The sequence below is a fragment of the Ambystoma mexicanum genome, chromosome 2p, assembly GCF_040938575.1.
Source record: "Ambystoma mexicanum isolate Mex_15411 chromosome 2p, UKY_AmexF1_1, whole genome shotgun sequence".
Taxonomy (NCBI): Eukaryota; Metazoa; Chordata; class Amphibia; order Caudata; family Ambystomatidae; genus Ambystoma; species Ambystoma mexicanum.
The window spans coordinates 1,409,416,425-1,409,438,524 of NC_090923.1; the positions used below are offsets into that span (position 1 = coordinate 1,409,416,425).

Genomic DNA, 22,100 nt, shown 5'->3' on the forward strand with positions numbered 1-22,100 from the left:
TGATTTAAGTCCCAGCTCATAGCGGATACAGGCCATTGGCATCGCTTTCAGCAATCCCAAGGTTTTTCACCAGACTATCGCCTCCAGCTGTATCCATATTGTTCGGTCCAGGTTGATCATTGTTTCAGCTCCGTAAGCAAGCATAGCTGTCACCTTTTGTTTATAGAAAGTTAGCACTGATTTGAGAGAAAATGTGCCAGATTTTCTATGTATCATGAGGCCCTGTCGTGCAAGTGCTTTGGTTTTTTATTTCAAATGTTGTATCCATGGCGTTTCAGTTGCTGATTCCCAGGTATTTATGAGTAGAAACGTGTATCAATTTTTCTTTTTGCAAGTAGTTTGTGTAAGGTTTTTCTCCTTTTTTCTTTCTGCATGTCAGCAGCATCGTTTTTGTTTTCTTTATATTTATTGAAAGTTCATTTTGGATCATGTACTCTTGTGTTTTGTTCAGTGCTATTTGAAGGCCGCACAGTGTTTTTTCCAAGAGAATGATGTGGTCTGCATATATTAAGGAGGGCACTACCGTGGCATTTAATTTCGGCGGATTTATACTCGGATCCTTTATGGCATTTTTTCGAAATCCGATGTAAAAAGACTAAATAATGCTGCTGCCAAGGGACATCCCTGCTTTAGGCCGTGCCAAACATTGATTAGCTTTTTTACAACACCATCCGCTGTCATTCTAACTTGTATTCTAGTGTTGGTATACAAGAGTTTGATGGGTTCAAGGATGTCACTAGGGCATCCCCATTTCTCCAGTTTGGCCCACAACAGGTCTCTGTTGACTTTGTCATATGTTAGGCTGAACTCTACGTATGCTACATATATTTGTGTTTTTGTCCTCTCCGCTTTATGTTTCAGCTAATTTAGAATTGCTAGGTTTGCATTTGTGCCAACATTGCGGAAAATCCGGTCTGTCTGACTGCCAAATTATTTGTTTGTTTGGACCATATATTTAATTTTGTAAGTAGGAGGTTAGCGAAATGTTTCCCCAAGGGGTCCAAAAGTGCCAATGGACGATAATTCATTGGATCCTTGGTAGATCCTTGCTTGTATATTGGTATAAGTATGGCCAATTGCCAGGAATCCGGTACCCTTTTAGTACAGTTAATAAGCTCGATAATTTCTCCATAAAACCTGGCCCAGATTTCAGGGGTTTTTTTTAGTGTGGCATTTGACATGCCATCCGGTCCAGGGGCTCTTGATGCATTCAGCTTTTTGATTGAATTGGTAAGATCTTCAAAATCGTAGCTTACATTCCATCTCTTTTCCGTAGACGAGGTGATTTTATTACTCTCCAATGTTCTTTCTTGATAAAGCTCTGTGAAGTACTTTACCCAAGCAGATTCGGGGACGTCTACTATCATTACTTCTTCAGTGTTTTTATTCAGTTTCAGGAGTTCCCATAATCGTCTGGGGGATGTTTATCCTACGGCGCTCATTGGTATACATTTCCCATGTACGCTTAAGGATGTAATGATCGCTGTGCTTACTGTATACATTCACCGCTTTAGTCGTAGATTGAGGTATACCTTTAGTGGTGCAAATGTAATCAATAATTGATTTAGTTCTTCCAGGCGACCATGTGGGCTCTGGTGTATTCGTTGTTGTATTAAGAGCGTCCCAGTGTTCAAATTTCCTGTTGTATACCTCTGTTGACCATCTGCGAGCTCGGTGCTCAAGAAAATGGTCTTCCATTATTTTCCCTTCGTCATCAAGTGCTGTCTATCATGGTCATTATCAAGTATATTACCGTATCCTCTTTGGATTTTCTAGGATTCCAGTAGACGTTTGTGGTACTTAGATGTTTTCCATTAGGATTGATTATAGTAGATGCAGGCTTTTGCAGGCTCGTTGTGCCCATCTTCAGTACCATATTTTGGGCCCAGCCACCTATATTATGATAGTCAATAACTTCTAGTGCCAAGTCTTGTTTTATCAGCATAAGGAGTCCAGCCGATGGTCTGCCCGTTCTGTTAGCTGTTGCAGGATTCGTGTAGGTAAGGTAGCCTTCACATATTGGCGTTTCAATAAGCCATGTATCTTGGAGACATATGATGTTTGCTTTGTTCAATTCTGGCTGGTCAAACGGTGTCCCCTTGTATTCCATGAGCATAATGTGACTGTTTGATATTTTCTGTTCATTGTTATATTGTATATTTTAAATGCCCACTATTGCTGCCTAGCAGCGGAATATAACATGCCAGCTGGTATCAGGTGGCCCCTTTTAACAGGTAACTTCTTCTCATCTATGCTTGGTGCAAATATTTTGTCCCAAAAGAAACTTTATTCTGATTCGCCAACTGTTTACACAATATTAGCACTTCCTCAATTCTGCGTATATTATGTAAGTTGAGGTAGGGCAGCGTGCTTGTAAGATAGCCCAGAAGGTCGCAGGTTCGAATCCCGGCAAGGCCAAATCAGCGTTTCACCCTTCTGAGGTCGATAAATGAGTACCAACTTTGGTTGGGATGATTAATGTATGTAAATATGTTCTATGTACAGCACTTCGGTGTAACGCTATATATATTATCAAATAAATAGCTCTCAGGAACCTAAACCCTTCACAAATGAACATAAAATGACGAATAGTTACCTCTCTAGATCCACAAACAGGACACATGCTACTGCCTGAGGCTTTCCAAAAGGATGTATATTTCCCTCAGTGTCGACATTCAGAGGTATATAAAAAGTGCACTTGCATACGGAGGAGAAACGCAATCCCAGAAATCCTCATAACTAAAATAAAAGGTTGCTTTCCAGGTATTGAGGACCGAATGATAAATGTACATATGCAGTCTCCAACCTGGATCGATTCAAGTTAATAGCTGCCGGTTTAACTATGTTTTTGGATTTACCATCAATAGTATGTGGGTTTTCGCAAAGACCAATAAGACCTAGGGCCATCAACCAACCCTTATTAGGTAATAACCAAGGGAGAGAACGTTCACCTTCTAAGGCCATTATGTGCATCAATGCATCCTTAAACTTAGAGTCCAGGTGTCCCCCAAATCTGGATCCAGTCCATCACTGGCCTAAGGCCAATCCATCAGCAAGCAATCTTGGATCCGTTTCCATGAGTAGCAATGCATTGGGGGTATTTACCGGCAGCATAAGCAGCTTCTGTAAGAACAAGTTCTCAATAGAAGCCAAATCCTGTACTTTACAATAACCCCAAATATCTGCTCCATATATTACAGATGCCTTGGCATGGATTTTGTAAACCTCCAGGACAGGGGTTAGGGTGCCTCCACCATGCCTAGAGGCAAACCTCCTTACTGCCCCATGATTTCTTTCCAAGATAGTACTGGCCTTTACTATATGGGGAGAGACTTGCTGATAGTTTTCATGAAATCTCAAACCAAGGTAATCGTAGTGGGACACCTCTTCATATCAACCAGTTCTTTATTGGAATAGGATGTCCCTCCTCATACTCAAGAGGTTGGAGCAAGAGTTGGTGATGGGCAAAGATGAACCAAGAAATACAAGTGCATCATGGCTGCAGTCTATTACATGGCAACCATAGGGCTACTGGAAAATGGTTGAAACTCAACGTGGGGCAATACAGCAGAATAATGGAACGCATATGGAAGGTGCATAAGACATTTGGCTCTCCAGATAGTTTAGACTATAATTCCCCATCAGCCCTAGCCCGCATAGTCAACGGCGGGGCATCATGGGAGTTATAGTCCAAAACCCCTAGATCACCGCAGGGTTGCAGACCATTGGCTCATGTGATTGAGCAAGAGGATGCTGGGAACACATAACTATGAACACCCTTACATTTAAGTGTATTTCAGAAAATCCTTATCACCCACTGCAGCAACTTCATGGAACTGCAAGGTGACCCTTTTCAGTTCAGCTCTGCTGTCTTACCCTTCATTGGGCCGATTTCTTAGCTCCTCTTTCAGTAATTATCTTCGGCTCTCAAATTTCCTCTGATACCTCTCTTATTCTTTGGCTTGCTCTCTTGCTAAGATTTTCAGTTTGAATAATGCAATTGGGGTGTCATCAGTGCTCTTGGACCCACTTCCTAGAATGGCTGTCTATTCTGTATCAGTATTACTTCATCTCTTCTGACCGGTTTGTGATTTTGTCTGTGGATCCTGACCACCCCTGACGGTACGGAGTGAAAACATCTTTTTCACTGTACCGAAATGAAAAAAGGCTGCTTCAGAAAGACCTTTAAGAAGCAGCTCAAAAAAATCTTTCTAAAGTCACCTGTCACTCTCCTGGAGCAGCCCTCCTGGAAGAGGGAAGTCGGGACAGGTAAGCGTTGAGTTGAGAGAGAGAGTGAGTGAGTGAGAGAGAGTGCGTGTGTATGTGTGTGATGTTAGTGGGTTGAGGTGGAAGAAGAGACTGTATGTGTGGGTCAAAGAGTGTTTGTTGCACGGAAGGGAGGGGGGCGGGTGGGGTAATAAGTGTCTGAATCTGTTTGTGTGTGTGTGTATCTGCCTGCCTGTGAGTGTAGGGGGATTTTAGGGAGTAATGTTAATGGGAAGGATGGGGCAGGTGAAGAAAGTGGTGTTTTGGGAGTAACCCCTCCCGTTCATTTAAAGAGTGAAAACGGAGGGGGACAAGTTTCCACGGAGGATCGGAGGAGGGGGCTCTGATATTTGCAAATATTGAAGGGCGCATCAAATCGGCAGTGAAAAAAAAACGTCTTTTTGGCATGCAACCTCCAATATCCGAAAATGTCACATGGAACCCCACTGGAATTGTGTTGTAAAGTCTCTTCACTTTTATTTCTTACAGTTTCTGGAGTAGTTTCTGGAGTGACCGGCAGGGTTTTGCTGTGTATAGCTAGTTGACTCTTATGCTGAGGGATTCAGAGTGAACTGTATTACCATAGCCAGAGCACTAGTCCTCTCCAAGATAGACTACTGCAATGCTCTCTATCTCGGCACTAACCATCATAACCTAAAAAAGCTAAAAATCTTCAAAATCAATGCACTCAGATTAGCAACCAACCACCCTAGATCTCGCCACATTACAGAGTTAAGGTGCAGTGTACACTGGTTGTCTGTCCCCCAAAGAGTGGGCCTCAAAACTGTCTCACTTACATTCAAATGTTTACACAACCTAAGTACTTGTGTGACAAATTCATATGGAAATCATCAGATCCTCATACTCCAACTGCCTTGGTCATTCCTAGGTTCAAGATCCAAAAGGCAGACGGCAGTAGATTCCCAGTACTTGCAGCCAAAATGTGGAACTTCCTACTAGCAACTATCAGAGCCAAACCTTCCTTGCTTTTATTCAGACGTCAGGTTATATCCTGGCTCAAACTGACCGTTCAACCATACTGATTAACCTTACACATGGAACGTTAAACCCTGGACATCTTTTCCGTATACCCTGTCAACCTTATCACATCATCATTATGTACATCTGTAAGTATTTATCTGTAAATACAGTTATCCTTTGCAAATTACCTATTGTATGCCTATGTAACTACTTATGGTTTACTTCTGTAAGAAATGCGCCCAGATGCTTAAGGGCTTAGTGCGCTAAATAATAAAATACAATACAACCCTAGACAACAGCCCAATCACACTAAGTGCTGCGGTACTCATCACTGATCTTCTTCTTCTTCCTGAGCACAAGCCCTGCTCTCTAAACAGAATGTGCTCCTCTGCACGCCAGGAATTCTCTTGCATTAAGGTTGGAAAGAGAATCCCCTTTTGTAGTCCACAAGGGTTTGGTGGACCCTCTTCTTTATCTTCTTCATCATCTTGGCTTTGTTTCTCTTCTGATTGAAGCAGCTTTTTGCCTCGGTCTTTATCTTTTTGAAGCAGTTTCTTTCCTATTGAACTTTTCTTCATTTGTGCAGATTTTTGGTTCAGGAGCCATCCCTGAAAAAGTTATACACTTTTTTTTAATGGCGAGGTAAACCATTTGTATAATTTGTTGACTGTTTGATACTAGTCTTGTGGAAAGTTTCTGAAGATTTCTGGTGGTGGAATTTTTCATCACTAATGCTATCTTTGTAGTTGTTTCCAAGTTAGTCCATGAAAACCTCAATTTAAAGACTGGAGCTTTAGACCCAGTAAGAGGGAAGTACAAAACATAAACATTAAACATTGTTATTTAACATTTGCAATCCTTGTGTGCTTGGGAGGATTTCATGTAAGTAATGCTTCAAAACCTAGGCAAAAGGGTTTCCTTAAAATTCCCTTGGCTCCCCTAGTGGTAGCGGGGGTGAAGCAGTGAAGGTCAACTCTTAGGGGAGTAGAGTGAACACGTAGACAGAGGCAGTATGGAAAAAAGGTTCTATCTCATTAAAGGTAGGGAAATCATTAGGTTCAGACTTCTGATACAGTTCAGAAAGCTCTGTAGGACTTGGCCATACTTGTTATGGTCACCCTGAAAGGTCAACAGGAACATTTGGGTACAACATTTGACAGTTTTTACCCGGGGGTTACCTGTAGGCTTATATAGTCTCAATCGGGATTCATTGAAACACATTGTATATAGGCGCATTATAAATACCCAATAAATATTTTGTCCCGTAGGAAACAACAGATAGGCTTTCTTCTGATTAGCTTGCCCTGATGCCATATGGTATCTGTGACAGGGTCAGAAATCTGTCCCTCTCAAGAGGGGATGGTGACCCCTCTTAAATACTGGGGCAGGAGGCCTGCCAAAGGTCTCTGACAGAATGGCACAGAAATAAGTAGACTGCTATATGCAAACGACCTGGTCATACTGGTACCCAAGGAAGTACTCCAATACAATCTTAAACTCCTCGAAGGATACTGCAAGACCTGGGCACTTGAAGGCAGCCTAGAGAAAAAAGTCCAAAATCATGGCATTCCGGATTAAAGTGAACAACAACAGCAACAAATTCAAAGTATTCCTTAATGGAACAGAAATTGAGTATGTTACAGACTACACATACCTATGTCTCCGAATAAGTGCATCTGGAGCTTTCAACAAAAAAGTCCTAAGTGGATTCCATGCCATCAAACAGCAATATCATACATCAAGTCACTAGTAAATGTACAACTAAAGCTTTTAGACAGCACCATTACCCCTCACCTGGTTCTATGTGACTGAGATGTGATGTCCAGCACGAAATAAAAATAGTATGCAGAATGGGACAGATCTCAGACAGAAATTCTGCATCTACAGTTCTGCAAACAGGTACTTTTTGTGATTAGTTTATTACAAACATTTTACACATTAAAACATATAACAATTTGAATTCATCATTAACTTTCAATGGAACATCTTTACGACGTTTTCCAGGAACAAAAAGATAGAACAAAGTAATTTTCAGGGTCTAGTATTCTTATCATACTCAAGTTTTTGAGTTTGAGCTTAACACTTTGCCCAGAAAATGTATACACGCACATACACGAGGCAGATTATCTCCCATCAAAAATAATCTCCACCACGCGTCCAGCGTCAATATAGCTACGTTGCCAACGTGTATTTTTAGATATAGGGTTCTCTCTGCAGATAGGACAGGACAAGACGTTATCAAGTGTTTCGCGGACTCCATGATTTGGTGATTTTTACAGAAGCCCCACACCCTCTTGTTTCCTGGCAAACAATAATTCCTACGTGGGGTATACATTTAATCTTAGTTGCAAAAATTGATTGCGATGGTACATGCTGGGGAACTTCATCAAGTATTTGAGCATTGTATTCAAGGCTCGAGATTCAAATGATAGATCCAGCCTCAGTTTTACATTGCATTCTTGGACGCTGGGTTTCTATCCAATCCTGTCTCCTCAACTTCTGTTTGACTGCACAAGGGTTGTTTATTAGAGTCTCTATGGACATATCTAAACCGTGCAAGTGTGCCATACATTTGTCGTACCACTTCGTCAAGGGCCATGATTGTTTCTCTTTCCATGGTAGGCTTAATATTTTGTATGGACAAGCCGAGTCTGCCATGGAAATTTTCCTTAAGATTGAGAACACCTTCCAAAAAAGGACGGAGTGCAAGGACTGTAGTCCCAGTTCATACTTGATGGCCACTGCTGGGAGACTTTTTGCTAAGCTTAGGATCTTCCTCCAAAACTGCCCCTCGAAGGTGCTCCCGATTTTCCACGATAGATTCAAACCCGCCTCGCCTCCATATGTTAACGTGGCAACAACTTTCTGGTTGTAAAATGTTATCAAAGGGATCAATGTAAATTTGCCATATCTGGCATGTAATATAGATCCCTGTACAGCTAACATTTTAACTTTGGATGTGAGTTCTAGCACCCAAGGTTGTTCACTAATGCTCTTGTTGTATCGAATGCCCAAGCAAACAGGTACTTTATGTGCATAAGAAATGAAAAAAACTATGACGTAGAGCAGAACTAGGGAGATTCCCACTGCTGCTTAACACCGAAAGTACATTTTTAAATTCTTGTGCCATATTAAGAGCAGTCATCCAAAGGCCTTCCACTCCCAGGCGCTCAAGATGAAACAGCAAAACCCTTGAAACTATACCTTGATTGATATATTATAGAATCGTGGTCAATCAGCAGCAGAGCCCGGCAGTTTAACAACATAGGATTCCAAATACAGGAGGAGAAATTGGCCAAGAATTTAGATCAGGGTCTAAAGAAGCAATACACAATGTAATGGACAGCAGAACTAGGGCGACACAACGAACTAGAATGCTTCAGTGCACTGCGGCAAAACTTTAAACTTGCAAATTAAATTCCTGAAGCACAGCAAACACGCAACTAAAATTCACTGGCGACTCAATTGTGAGGCGCATGCAAAAATACAAAAAAGTGTTCTTCCACAAAGGAAGAACATTTTCCTTAAAAGCACCAAATTCTGTCAAAGTTAATATGTTATGGCATGGCATCAAAGCCTTGACTTTTACATGCGCCCCATTTATGGCTTGACATTGTTACGGTGTGCATGGGCACCGTGTCTGGTGACCGATGCGCGCTGCTGTCAATACAAAGGGAGGTCTTCCCGCACAGGGTCAGACACTCCCAGTTGCACTACCAAGACGTCTTGCATCTTCTATTTTACAGGGCCTGGAGCTAACTGCCCCGGGCCTACAACAACTGGCGACAAGGTGGACGGGAGACCCAAGGCGTACCATAAAGAGCTGGAGCTCCGGCACTCCACAGCATTCCAGACGCATCGTCGGGTAGCCCCCAGCCGGCTTCACGCCTAGCCACATTGCAGGTGGCAGCATGAGGGCCGGTGCAAGGCGTGGCTTACCTCTGCATAACCCGCTGGCCCATTCCTACCCGGTGTGGCTGGGTAAGTCTAAGCCCGAGCTCCGCCCCTTCACAACGAGATTCTAAAGGAGCCCGACATAACCCTACACAGAATCCTGGAGCTAGGAAGAACCCAGGAGCTCTCCACGCCCAGGGCTGTATAGATGGAAGAGGTGTCGAAAGGAGGACACCCGGAGCTTGTGCAGGCAGTGTCGACGAAAGGATGACCAAGGTCCTGCACAAGACACAGTAGGCAAAGTGTGCAGCAGGGGTGCAAAAGCCTCCGGAGGAGCGCCAGAGGCCGTGTGATGCCTGTGGGGGTCCGCCCAGCCATTCCCAGCGGCGGCAGCCACGTGCGGGCAGTGCTGCAAGGTCAACCATTATGCCCAGATGTGCAGGGCACCGTGGCAATCCGCTCAAGCGTCCCGACTGCCCCTGGCACCGCTCAAGCCTCGGTACTGGCAAGTGGCCAGAGTGGCAGAGGATGGGAGGGCACGACCCGCCTCCCTGGCGAGGATGGAAGCAGCAGTTGACATAGAGGAAGCAGTTGTTATCTCAGCAATATGCCTGGACTCTAGGCAACAGCGAAAGAAGCCCTGCTGCTCGATCACCATCATGAACACAAGGATGTCGATCCTGATGGACACTGGGGCATCAGTCAACATGATGCTGACGGACAAATTCAGGAAGCTCTCACCAGCGCCACCACCGCTGCAGCACCCAACCATTTGCATCTTCACATACGGTGGCTCTTCAACCCTACCATTGGACAGGTTCTTTGTCACATCAGTGCAGCACGAAGATATCACACGATACAGGCCAAGTTCTATGTGACGCCGGTGGCAAAAGAGACACTGCTCAGCTGCGCAACTGCGGAAGACCTGCGACTGGTGCACTTTGCCTTCCAAGTATATCGCCAAGACATAGGTTGCATGCTGGTGCAGTTCCCAGGCCTATTCGAGTGAGTGGGCTGCCTAAAAGGACAAGAGGTGCAGCTGCACGTCGACCCAACCATACAACCGGTGGCATTGCGCCACTTGTACCACTCTATCTGCGGTAGAAGCTAGAAACCGAGATTGCCAGGTTGAAAAAGTCCAGCATCATTGAAAGAGTGAAGGGCCCACGCCCTGGGTGTCACCGATCGTCACTGCGGCTAAGCCAAAGTGTCCAGAATAGGTGCGCATCTAGGTGGATATGAGGCTTCTCAACCGGGCGATCAAGAGGAAGAGGCATCCCACACTCACACTGGGTGACATCCTGGCCGACCTATGCACCTCAAGGCCGGTTAACACCAAGTCCCTCTGCATGTGGACTCAAGGGCCATCACAACGTTCTCCTCCCATATCGACCTGTTTAGTTAGAGGCGGCTGAGCTGCAGCGTGTCGTCGGCAAACAAGGTCTTCCAGCACACCACCAGGCGTGTGTTGATGGGCCTCCTGGGGGTCCTCAACGTGAACGACGACGTGCTGGTATACTCAGCATCGCCGAAGGAGCACATGGCCAGACTCACGGCAGTACTGGAGAGGTTATCCGAGGTGGGACTAACTCTGAACTGGAGGAAATGCAAGTTCATGAAACCAAGGGTCGAATTCTTTGGCTTCGTCTTTCATGATGGGGGACTGTCAGTGGACCGCAAGAAAGTAGAGGACATCAAGGCGGCAACTGCAACAACCTCGCCCTCCGAGGACTGCAGTTATCTCGGTATGGTCAACTTTTGCAGGAGATTCATCCCGAATATCGCCACCCTCACCGAACCCGTACGCATCCTGATGAAGAAGGACCAGGACTGGAACTGGGGCAAGGAGGAACAAGAGGCATTGGACACCACCAAAGATGTCCTCACGGCCGACACTACCATGGCATACTTTGACCCTACGAAGGAGTCGGAGGTGATGGTGGATGCGAGCCTGGTGGGGCTGAGGGCTGTGCTCCTACAAGTTTTCGAATCTGGTGTATGGCAACCGATTGCCTTCGCGAGCAAGGCACTCACGGCCACACAGTACAGGTATTCGCAGATTGAACATGAGCCGCTGGCTGTCCTGTGAGGGTGCAGGAACTTCCATATCTACATTTACGGGCTCTGTCATGGACCACAAGCCCCCAGTCCCCATCCTGGGCGGGACCGCACCCCCACCGCCGATCAGGCTTCGGCTCTGGCTCCTTCAACTGCAAGAGTATGATGTGACACTGACCTTCAGGGCAGGCAGCAATAACCTGGCGGACTACCTGTCCTGACACCCGAGAGGGCCGGCTGGAGGGGAGGAGACACCCGTGGATGACACCGGCCATGGTCGCGATGGTCACGCCGGCTGAGGTCCACAGATCCATGTCCGTCACCAGTGTTGCAGAGGCAACCCGCCAGGACTCCCGAGCAGCTGCGGTCGGGACCATGGAAGCACTCCTTGAGCATTACACAAACCCCAACACCTGAGGCACTAGCCTTTCTCCGAGGCCTATGAAACTAGAGGAGGGAACTCACGATTGGACCAGAACTCTTGCCACTCGGGGCGACGCAACTGGTAATACCTGTGTCCCTCCAAAGGTCGGTAATTGAACTCACCCACGTGGGCCACCAAGGAGTTACCAAGACAGTGGCGAAGCTCCGCGAGAAGGTGTGGTTCCCGGTGATGGAAAGAAAAGTGGATGATGCTGTCGCTGCATGCACCTGGTGCCAAGCTACGAGGTCCCTTGCCAAAGGACCCCCATCGCATCCCTGGTGTGCCCGATGGAAAGCCCTCAGCATGGATTTTGGATCTGCACTCCAGTCCCAGCACTTCCTGCTGCTGTTGGACGAATCCTCAAGGTACCCGGTGGTACACTTTCTGGGCAGTATGGTGGCCAGGGCGTCATCCCGGTATTGAAAGAGACATTCCCCACTTTTGGGTTCCCTGAGTCTGTGAGGTCGGACAATGGGTCCCCCTTACAGAGCAAGGAGGTAGCCACATTCCTGGCATCGTATGGGGTAGAGCACCACCTGATAATGTGCTGGCCCCGAGTCAACAGCGATGTGGAGCGGTTTATGCAGACCCTCAACAAAGCCTTCTGCATTGCCCTGGAGAGAGGTCAGGCGCTGGAGCCCCCACTCACTGAGTTCCTCATGGCCTACTGCTAGACGCAGCACTCAACCACAGCTGTATCCCTGGTGGAAGCACTGTTCGGATGCAAAGTCAAGTCAACAATCCCAGAGAACGAGGTTCGGCTGCCATGAGTGGTGGAACCCGCACTGGTTAGAAGCAGACAGGAGCAAACGAACGCCAGAGAGTCGGCTCTCCATGGCCTGGCAGAGGAAACACTGGAAATCAGTGATCAGATACTGGCCAGGGCCAGAAACCCCATGCACAAGCTATGCCTGCCCCACGACCCGTGGCGGCTCACTAACGAACAATAGTCACAGCGTCCCGCGAAGGCTCTTCCCTCACCAGAAACTGCAGTTGGTTCTGGCACATCCAAGGGACACCGACGAGGGACGAACCGGAGAGGGAGGACGGCCAGCCCCAACAACAACACCCGCGAAGCAAAAAGTGCCAGCAGCTCGGCACCCAGCCCAGCGAGAGATTCCCAGCACGCTGGTCACTGATTCCCAGAGAGGCTGAGAGACTATGGGCCTCATTACGAGTTTGGAGGCAGCCATGGAGCTTTTAGCTCCATGGCTGCCTCCAAACCGGGCTCCTTTTCCGGGTTCCTGCAATGGGGACTTACCGGGTCATTCCGACATAGGAGGACCCGGTAAGTGCTCCTTGCAGGAACCATTTCCCATTCCCATTTAAGCCCCCATAGGGCTCAATGGGAATGGGGATGGAGGTAACAACGGGCACATTATAAGTGTCCCGTTGTTACCTCCCTCTTACCCTCGCGGGACCCGGAAAGTATGGTATTACCAGACGTCCGATCCGGGTCCCACGATGGGAAGCTCATAATCAGCCCTGACAGAATGAAGGGGGCCGGTCCCGTACCGCCCCCCTTCATTCCGTCAGCGCCTGCCTCGTAATGAGGCCCTGTGTGATGGAGTAGACTGTGGTGACCCGCAAGTATAATAAGTGACACTGTTCAATAGTGTTTGTTACTGTTATATGTTCTTGTTTTGGAGGAGAGTTGGAAGGGGATGCTACCGTGCGCATGGGCACTGTGCCAGGTGACTGACGCACACGGCTGTCAATAAAAAGGGAGGTCTTCCCGCCCAGGGTCAGACACTCCCAGATGCACTACCAAGACCTCTCGTGTCTTCATTTTGTGGCCCGGAGCTAACTGCCACGGGCCTACAACAAACATCAGCTCTAGCAAACATCAAGAATGCAGGGCAGGCACTGTTATATCCGCCCTACGTCCCGCAGCGCGGTGACGTAGGGCAAGTGAATAAAAGCCCCGCCCCCTGAGTGGGAGGTAGTTCCGGGCGAAGCTAAGTCAGCGTGTGTGTGTGTTTCTTGTGAGCTCCCCTGCCTAGGCCGCGCTCCAGGCCATGCGGCCTCTTGGACTGGAGCCAGCCCCTCGTGCTGGGCCTCCGGCAACAGCACGACATAACAATGGCGACGAGGAAGTGAGCGAGCATCCACGCGCTCCAACGCGAGTTCGCATGCGGAGACCACACGGTCGCTCCGTGTACATTTTTGGACACCCGGTGGGGACCCCCATGACCACGTGACCCCCAAAAAAAAAAACAAAAAAAAAAATGTTTTTCTTCTCTTTTCATTCCCCCTTCCACACCTCATCCTCAGGGGGTGAACAACAAAAAAAAAAAAAAGAGACAAGTTTTTTTTTCACGCATCGTCCCGGTCACCACCAGCACGTCGTCTCCTGCATCAATCCATCGGAGCACATGTGCCGGTAAGACGCTGCCTCACCACAGGGCACGCACGAACCCGAAGGGCAGACACTCGGCGACCGAGCGCACGCAACACCATGGCGACTGGGCTATCTACCCCTGGACATTCCACACCGTCCAGAATGGCGGCAAACCTGTCCATGGCGTCACCACCGCCTCGCATGCAGGGAAGCTCGTCGACGTTGATCCAACCATTCGACCCATTCACAGACCCATCGTCCAGTGGGCCCAGATGGCAGCTATGGCTACAGAAGTTCGAGATGGCCATGGAATGTAAGGACGTCACGTCATCCAGAAAGATGAAGGCTCATCTACTCCTCAGTGTGGGCGACGAGGTGCTGCGCATCTTTAACTCCCTGGATGTGGACGACGGCCAAGATGCATACCAGAGTGCGAAGGACGCTCTAACAGCACATTTTCTCCCGCAACTAAATCCAGACTATGAAACCTTTATATTCTGCACGACTATCCAGGCCACCGACGAGACTCTCGACGCCTACCACACGAGGCTGAGGAAGCTGGCCATGTCGTGTGAGTTTACGAACACTGAAAGGGAGATTAGGAGGCAAATCATAAATGGAATTCACTCGGAGAAGCTGAGGCGTCTCGTGCTCAGTGAAAAGGGCATCCCTCTACAACGCATCCTGGAACTGGGCCGACAGAGGGAGCTTGCCCACTCCAGGGCCGCCAACATGGAAGTGACCCTACAAAAACTCCAGCCGTCACTGTCCACAGCGATGGTTGCTCAAATCTCGGACAGACAATCAACGAGGAGCGAAAATGGCAGCGGTTACACCCAGAACAGGTGGCAGCCTCGAGCACCAGGACCAACCGAATGTGGATGGTGTGGTGGCCAAAGGCACGGAAGGCGAAACTGCCCGGCGCAAGGCACCACGTGCGGAGCATGGGGCCGGAAGGATCACTACGCGAAAGTGTGCAGATCCGTGAACGCGCCACTGCAACCCCCACAAGGATCCCAGGAGAAAGGGTCATCGAAGAAAAAGAAACAAGCCAGCGCGAGGAGGGTAGCAGTAGTCAACTCCTCGACGGAAGAAGAAAGAGATGACCTCTCAGCCCTACGACAAACAGCAGGCACGGAGAATGAAGGAAAGGGCCGAAAGGTGTACTTAGTATCCACACTAAACCACGGGCCAGCACAGGCAAAAAGAACCGCCAGGCGACGAAAATGCATGGTCAACATACAAGGCCAGGACATACAAATGACCATTGACACGGGGGCCTCGGTAAACGTCATGCCAACCACCGTTTTCCGAACCCTCGCTCCACGACCCGAGCTAAAATCCACAGACACTCGACTATTTGCCTACGGCAGTCGGAAACCTCTACCTGTCATCGGGAGGTTCCGCACCACGCTTGAGCATGGCGAACAGAAGTTGTGGTCGAAGATCTATGTCGTCAAGGCGGGAATTGAAAGCCTGTTGAGCGGAGATGCGGCTGAAGACCTGGGCGTGGTCAAATTCATATGCCACGTTGACGACACATCCGAGGTCGAGAACTTCCTCAGGCAACACCCCATGCTACAGAGGGGGATAGGCTGCCTCAAAGGAAAGACCATCAAACTACACATTGATCAATCAGTGCAACCACGCGCAGTAAGACACCGAAGGACACCCTTCCACATGAGGGAACAAGTCGAGAAGGAGTTAAGGTCACTCGAAGCCGCTGGTATTATTGAAGAAGTCACGGGACCAACACCGTGGGTTTCCCCGATGGTGGTCACCCGGAAACCCAAACAGCCAGGGAAAGTTCGGATCTGCATTGACATGCGCCTGCCCAATGCAGCCATAAAGAGAGAGCGACACATAACGCCGACAATCGATGAAATCATCACTGACCTCACGGGATCGTGTGTGTTCTCGAAGGTAGACCTAAAGGCGGGGTACCACCAGTTGAAGCTACACAGAGAATCGCGCTATATCACCACGTTCTCAACCCACCTAGGCCTGAGGAGGTATAAGCGCCTGAGTTTCGGCATATCGTCGGCCGCGGAGGTCTTTCAACAAACCATCCAGAAGGTCATCAGAGGCATACCAGGGGTATTGAACGTGAGCGATGACATCCTGATACATGCACCGGACACCAAGGAACACATCGTGAGACTGAAGGCACTACTGGGCAGGCTGGAAAGCGCCGGACTCACTATCCATCGTGAGAAGTGCGAATTCCTAAAACCAGAAATAACTTTTTTTGGATACAGGTTCGACCGCACCGGCATATCGCCTGATCCCCAGAAAGTGGCGGACATACAAGCTGCCAGCCCCCCCACGACTCCCACCGAGGTGCGCAGTTTCCTGGGTATGGCCACTTACTGTGGCAGATTCATTCGGAACTTAGCAACCCTATCCGAACCACTGCGGGAGCTAACAAAGGCCAGCACCAAGTGGGACTGGGGACCTGAATGCCAGGAGGCATTTGAGAGCATAAAGGACTCCCTGTCAACGGATACCAAGATGGCCTATTACGACACGGACCTCCCGACAGCACTATTTGTGGATGCCAGCCCAGTCGGACTCGGAGCAATCCTGATGCAGGTTACGAAGGAGGGCACAAAAAGGTCGATTGCTTATGCATCCAGGGCGCTCACAGCAACGGAACAAAGGTACTCCCACATAGAAAAGGAGGCAATTGCCGTTCTATGGGGGTGTCGACACTTCCACATGTACCTATATGGGCGCAAGTTCACGGCGATCACCGACCACAAGCCCCTGCTACCAATCTTCATTGGGTCATCGGCACACCCACCAGCCAGAATCACCAAGTGGCTGCTACACCTCCAGCAATATGATTTCGAACTTGTCTACCAACCGGGCAGCGGCAACCCCGCTGACTTCCTGTCGAGGCACCCACGACCAGCCACCCAGCAGGAAGTGTTAGTCGCCGAAGAGACGGAGGAGCACATCTGTCAAGTGGTCCACACCATGAGGCCCAAAGCGATAAACATCGAGGACATTACAACAGAAACCCAGAATGACCCATGTTGCGATCTGGTAAAAGATGCCATTTTGTCAGGCAACTGGAAAGACTTCATGTCGCACACACGCAACAGAACCGAGGGGGCCAAGGCGTTCCTAGCAGGTATGTTCACGGTCCGACAAGACCTCTCAATCACTGAGGGAGGACTCCTGCTAAGGGGTGACCGCATCATCATACCCCCAAGGCTGCAAGACAGGATAGTTGCCCTAGCGCATGAAGGACACCAAGGGCTTGCGAGAACAAAGGCACGGATCCGACACAGGGTATGGTTCCCTCAAATTGACGATCGTCTGGAGGACTTAGTAAACACATGTCTGCCCTGCCAAATAACGAGTGGACCCCCAGACCCAGAACCGATCCTATCGGCCGAGCGTGGCCGGGCACGATGGGAAGCGATCAGCATTGACTTTTGCAAAATCAGAGAGGGTCTACATCTACTGGTGGCAATCGATGATCACTCACGATATCCAGAGGTCGAGATACTGGAGTCCACCGCCGCGGAGGTGGTCATCCCGGTGATAGAAAAGATGTTTGCCACCCATGGTCTGCCCACGACCATTAAGAGCGACAATGGGCCCCCATTCACAGGGGAGGAATTCAGGTCATACCTACAGGAACTGGGCATCAAATACCACCATATTATGCCAAGGTGGCCGCAAGCTAATGGGGACGTCGAGCGATTCATGAGGACTATCAACAAGGTACTCCGAGTATCAAAGGCCAACGCCAGTCCGTGGAGGATCGACCTATTCCGGTTCCTAAGGAACTATCAGGTCACCCCCCACAGCACCACGGGCATACCACCTGCTGACATTATGTTCGGAACCGTCATCAACTCGTCGATTCCTCATCATCCAAGTAGAACCCCTGACGACGTCGACCATGCACGCGTGGAAGCGAGGAGAACACGTGCCAATGCTCACATGAGCGCCAAGAGAAGAGCAAGGCCCTCAAACCACAGAGTGGGCGACCAAGTCATCATGTTGCGTAATCCCACGAAATCCAAGATGGACACCAGGTATGATGAACTGCCATGGACCGTCAGCAATCGGCGTGGGACCATGATAACTGTCACACGGGGAGGTCGGGAAGTAACAAGGAACGCGTCCTGGTTCAAGTCCGTGCCCCAGCACCTCTGGACGGATGGCGAAGAACATCACGACGACAACGAGCAACAAAGCAGCGACGTGCCGGCGCAAGACCCCGAGGAAGAATCTGCGGGGGATTGCAGCTGGCAATCACCGAGACTGCCCAGCAGTGAGTACACAGGCAGCGAAGGTGAGCAGACTTACGAACCGAGCGGGGACAGCCCCCAAGCGAAGCGGTACAGTCTGAGAAAGGCCACGAGACCGCCTGCGAGGCTGAATGACTATGTATGCTAATTCCAGCAGCGATGACAGAAGTTTATAGTTGAGCCTGCTGTTCATGTGTTGTTAGGTCATTTTGAAATAAAGGAGGAATGTTATATCCGCCCTACGTCCCGCAGCGCGGTGACGTAGGGCAAGTGAATAAAAGCCCCGCCCCCTGAGTGGGAGGTAGTTCCGGGCGAAGCTAAGTCAGCGTGTGTGTGTGTTTCTTGTGAGCTCCCCTGCCTAGGCCGCGCTCCAGGCCATGCGGCCTCTTGGACCGGAGCCAGCCCCTCGTGCTGGGCCTCCGGCAACAGCACGACATAACAGGCACCAAAATTCATATTTTTGCACGGCTAAAAAAAGGCGTTAAAATACAGCACCTGTGAGGTGCCATTAAACTCTACACACGTTTTCCCGTACCTTTATCACGAGCTCAGATTTGGGCCCTGAGCGACTACACGCTAGAAGGAAAGACTAGCCCACACGAATCGGTCAATAATGTCACTTAGAAGTAGAACACGAGAGACGCTTGATCCTGCACTGTCCTGCATACAAAGACATTCCAGAAACATGTCCTCGAATGCTGAGAGAACCCGGAAGTATTTGCATTTAAACTAGAAAACAGCTCTGCTTCAAACGCACAGCTAGAAGAATTAGAAAGGGGCAAACACATGTATCTGCAGATCACCATAGGCGACAACGTGCATTAAAGCAATATAGAAATTTAGGGGGGAAAAAAAGATGAAAGCAAAATGATCACTACGGAAGGAAAGCAACCTGCATGTAACCCTTGTTATGTTTTGTTTGCCAGTGTTTGTCATGTCAATGAATTACAATGTATTGCACTTTATTACAATATAGCACTCCTCCCGCGTTGCGGGTTTTACACAGACCCCCGCCACCTCTACTACCAACGAACCAAACCCATACTACCCCCTGGAGGCGTCGCACGGCTAAAACATACACCCACCCGCTGTCCCCGCGCCCCAATGATTTTGCGGTTATATACGAAAGCACCCCCTCCCCAATGACCCCCTCCCATCCTCTCCCCACCGAGGCTTTTAGTTGCCAACCTGATCTATTATGGTCGACGTTCTCCACCCCTTTTCCCAATCTGGCCCGTCGTAAACGCCCTCTCTCTGAAATCCACTCCTCCCTGATCAGGGCCGTAAAGAGATGCCGTCGCCTCCTGCCCTCTCGCGAGCTGCTGTGAACAGTCCCTACCTGACCAGTAGTCTCCTCTGCTGTGGCCATTTTCCTCCTCCTTTCACTTGGATCCCTCCGAGTCCTCGTGTGGGGATTGGGAAATGAGGGCGGGGTGACTCCTTCGCAACGCTAAATATGTGGGGGTGTTCGGGTGCTGCGCGGGAGCGTCTGCCTTTGGTTTATTACACAAATTTGATGTGGCACGTATGTAAAACGAGGCTGGCATAGAAAGGTAGGCCGTGTAAAGGGGTGGAATGCCGAGCAGCGGCGGTCAGTGCCAACCAATGAGCTTCCACGAAGCAACCTCCAGTACCCGTGATGCGTCAATGCCGGTCTCTGTACCCCGCTACCCAACTGCGACCAGTCTCTGACATGCCCATTTCCGTATAGTTCGCAGTCACCCGAGTCTTCTCGTTCGCCGCCAACTTTTATGTAAAGCCTCTACATGGTCTCCAGCTTTGCCTTTGTTTTCTCAGCAGCATGCCTCCACCGATTACCACACGGCCAGTTTCCGATTGTATTAAACCTCAATTCATCCGACGGAGGATGCCCATTCACTAGCCCCTTCTTCCCAACATGTTCTAACCTTAAATATGAGCCCCACCGAAACGCATTATTTATATCATTGGTCTCCGAACCCTCTGTCCCCAAGCACAACATTTTACGTAATATTGTTGCATAGTCTACTTATTTATTTTACATCGTACAAAGCATCATATGGCTATAGTGTCGCCCGAGGGCGCTTAGAAACAGTATATATATATGGAATCAGACCAGCATCATAGCTACATTTACAGACTCTATAGTAATTAGAATTGACCTAAATAATAAAAGACCAAAAGGCGACCTAACTTTCTGAATGTTCGTTTCTATACTCAGTGCTGTAGGAAAGGACTTCACTAACTATGGTTCTTATAACCTGACCTGAACATGCACTGAGAATGGCTTTATCTATTAACTGATTCTGAGCTCCATGTAAAATTAGAAAGATGAAATTCCGTGATGAAACAGCACTTTTCTTATTTGCTCCATATTCTGTATCTTCATAAACGGGCCCAGAATATGAAGCTAATACGAAAAATGTCGTTCCATCACGAAATTACACTTTTCTTGTTTGACATGGTCCCGGGCTCTGAATACGGCCCTCTGTCATGTAACATCTCAACATGCTAATCGAGGAATATTAGCATTAATGTATTTATTTGTCAAACACATTTTATTTGTTTTATGAGAATACACAAACATCGCACATAATCGCGTCCAACTACCAGAGCTTTATCCAGGTCTCTTCACCTTATCCAACCTACACCTTTCTTCCCTCCCAACCAAGTAGTGATCAAAAACACTTTATTCACGTAGTCTAGCTGCTTAAAGGAAAAAAGAACCCTAATTTCTATCTGCATATCAAGTCACAAACACTTTCTTCTTTCCCTGAGCAGCAGTAAGAGTAGCGTTATATAGACGGATATGAAATCTAAAATACCTCTAGAATTTTCTCACAGTCGTATGACTGATCACTCACTCAAAACGGCTTATTCAAAATTATTCCCTCTCTACCCTCCCCTCTGACCCGTCGCACTCTGCTGGACACACACTTGATGTCATGATCTCCCCTGGCCTCCCCCTCTCTATCCCTCTGACCACTCCCCTCTACTGGAGTGACCACTGCATTCTCTCCTCTTAACATTCATTCAGATTCTGTTGGCTGTCTCCATGACCACCAGTCTGGCTTCAGAGCGGCCAGAAGCACAGAAACTGCTCTCCTGAACATCTGTGTAGATCTGCTCTCAAACCTGGACTCTAATATTCCCTCTGTCCTCATCCTTCATGATCTCTCTTTCTGCCTTCGACACGGTCAACCACACCATCCTGCTCAACCGTCTCCGTGATAACCTGGCTGACCTCTTTCCTCTCTGATCAACCCTCCCAGATCCAACTGGGGTCCTTCCTATCATCCATCTTCCTCTCTACCTGTGGGGTTCCCCCCGGGGTCTAACCTCTCACCATGGCTTTTTAACCAATACCTGGCAACTCTTGCCCACTGAATTGCCATTTTCTGCTCAAATTTCCAGTTATATGCTGATGACACTCAACTCATTTTCCAGCTGCCCTCAGCTACCCCCTCTCCCTCTCACATCTCTGGCTGCCTAACTGCACTTTGAACCCATACTTTCCTTCTCCGCCCATATCTATGAGGTCTCTAAAAAGTCAAACTTCCTACTGCACCTCCTCAGAGGTAGTCTGCCTTTCCTCTACTTCCCTCTGAAGCTCACTGTCTCCCAAGCTCTGGTTCTCTCAAGGTTGGACTATTGTAACATCCTCTTTCTAAATCTACCTGCCTTTACTCTCCGCCCTCTGCAACTTATCCAGAACAAGACTGCGAGACTTGTCCTTGGCCTCAAGCCCTGGGATCGTATCTCTCCAGCTCTGAAATCTCTCCATTGGCTCCCAGGGGATGCAAGGATTAAATTCAAAAACCCTCTGCAGTGTCCAAAAGGCTTTCTGGGGCGTGGGTCCAAAATACCTTCAGCTATCTCTCCGCAAATA

At 48.6% G+C, this 22,100-nt stretch overlaps 1 protein-coding gene across 1 annotated transcript in view; it reads right to left on the minus strand.

Moving 5' to 3' along the window:
- LOC138567559 (zinc finger protein Xfin-like) overlaps positions 1-19,871 on the minus strand; it is a 101,055-nt gene extending 81,184 nt beyond the window's left edge. Inside the window, exon 1 of the mRNA XM_069645897.1 lies at positions 19,572-19,871. Coding sequence (XP_069501998.1) covers positions 19,572-19,601 — 30 coding nt within the window. The 5' untranslated portion in view covers positions 19,602-19,871. The remainder of the gene's footprint in view (positions 1-19,571) is intronic.
- Positions 19,872-22,100: the final 2,229 nt, after the last annotated feature.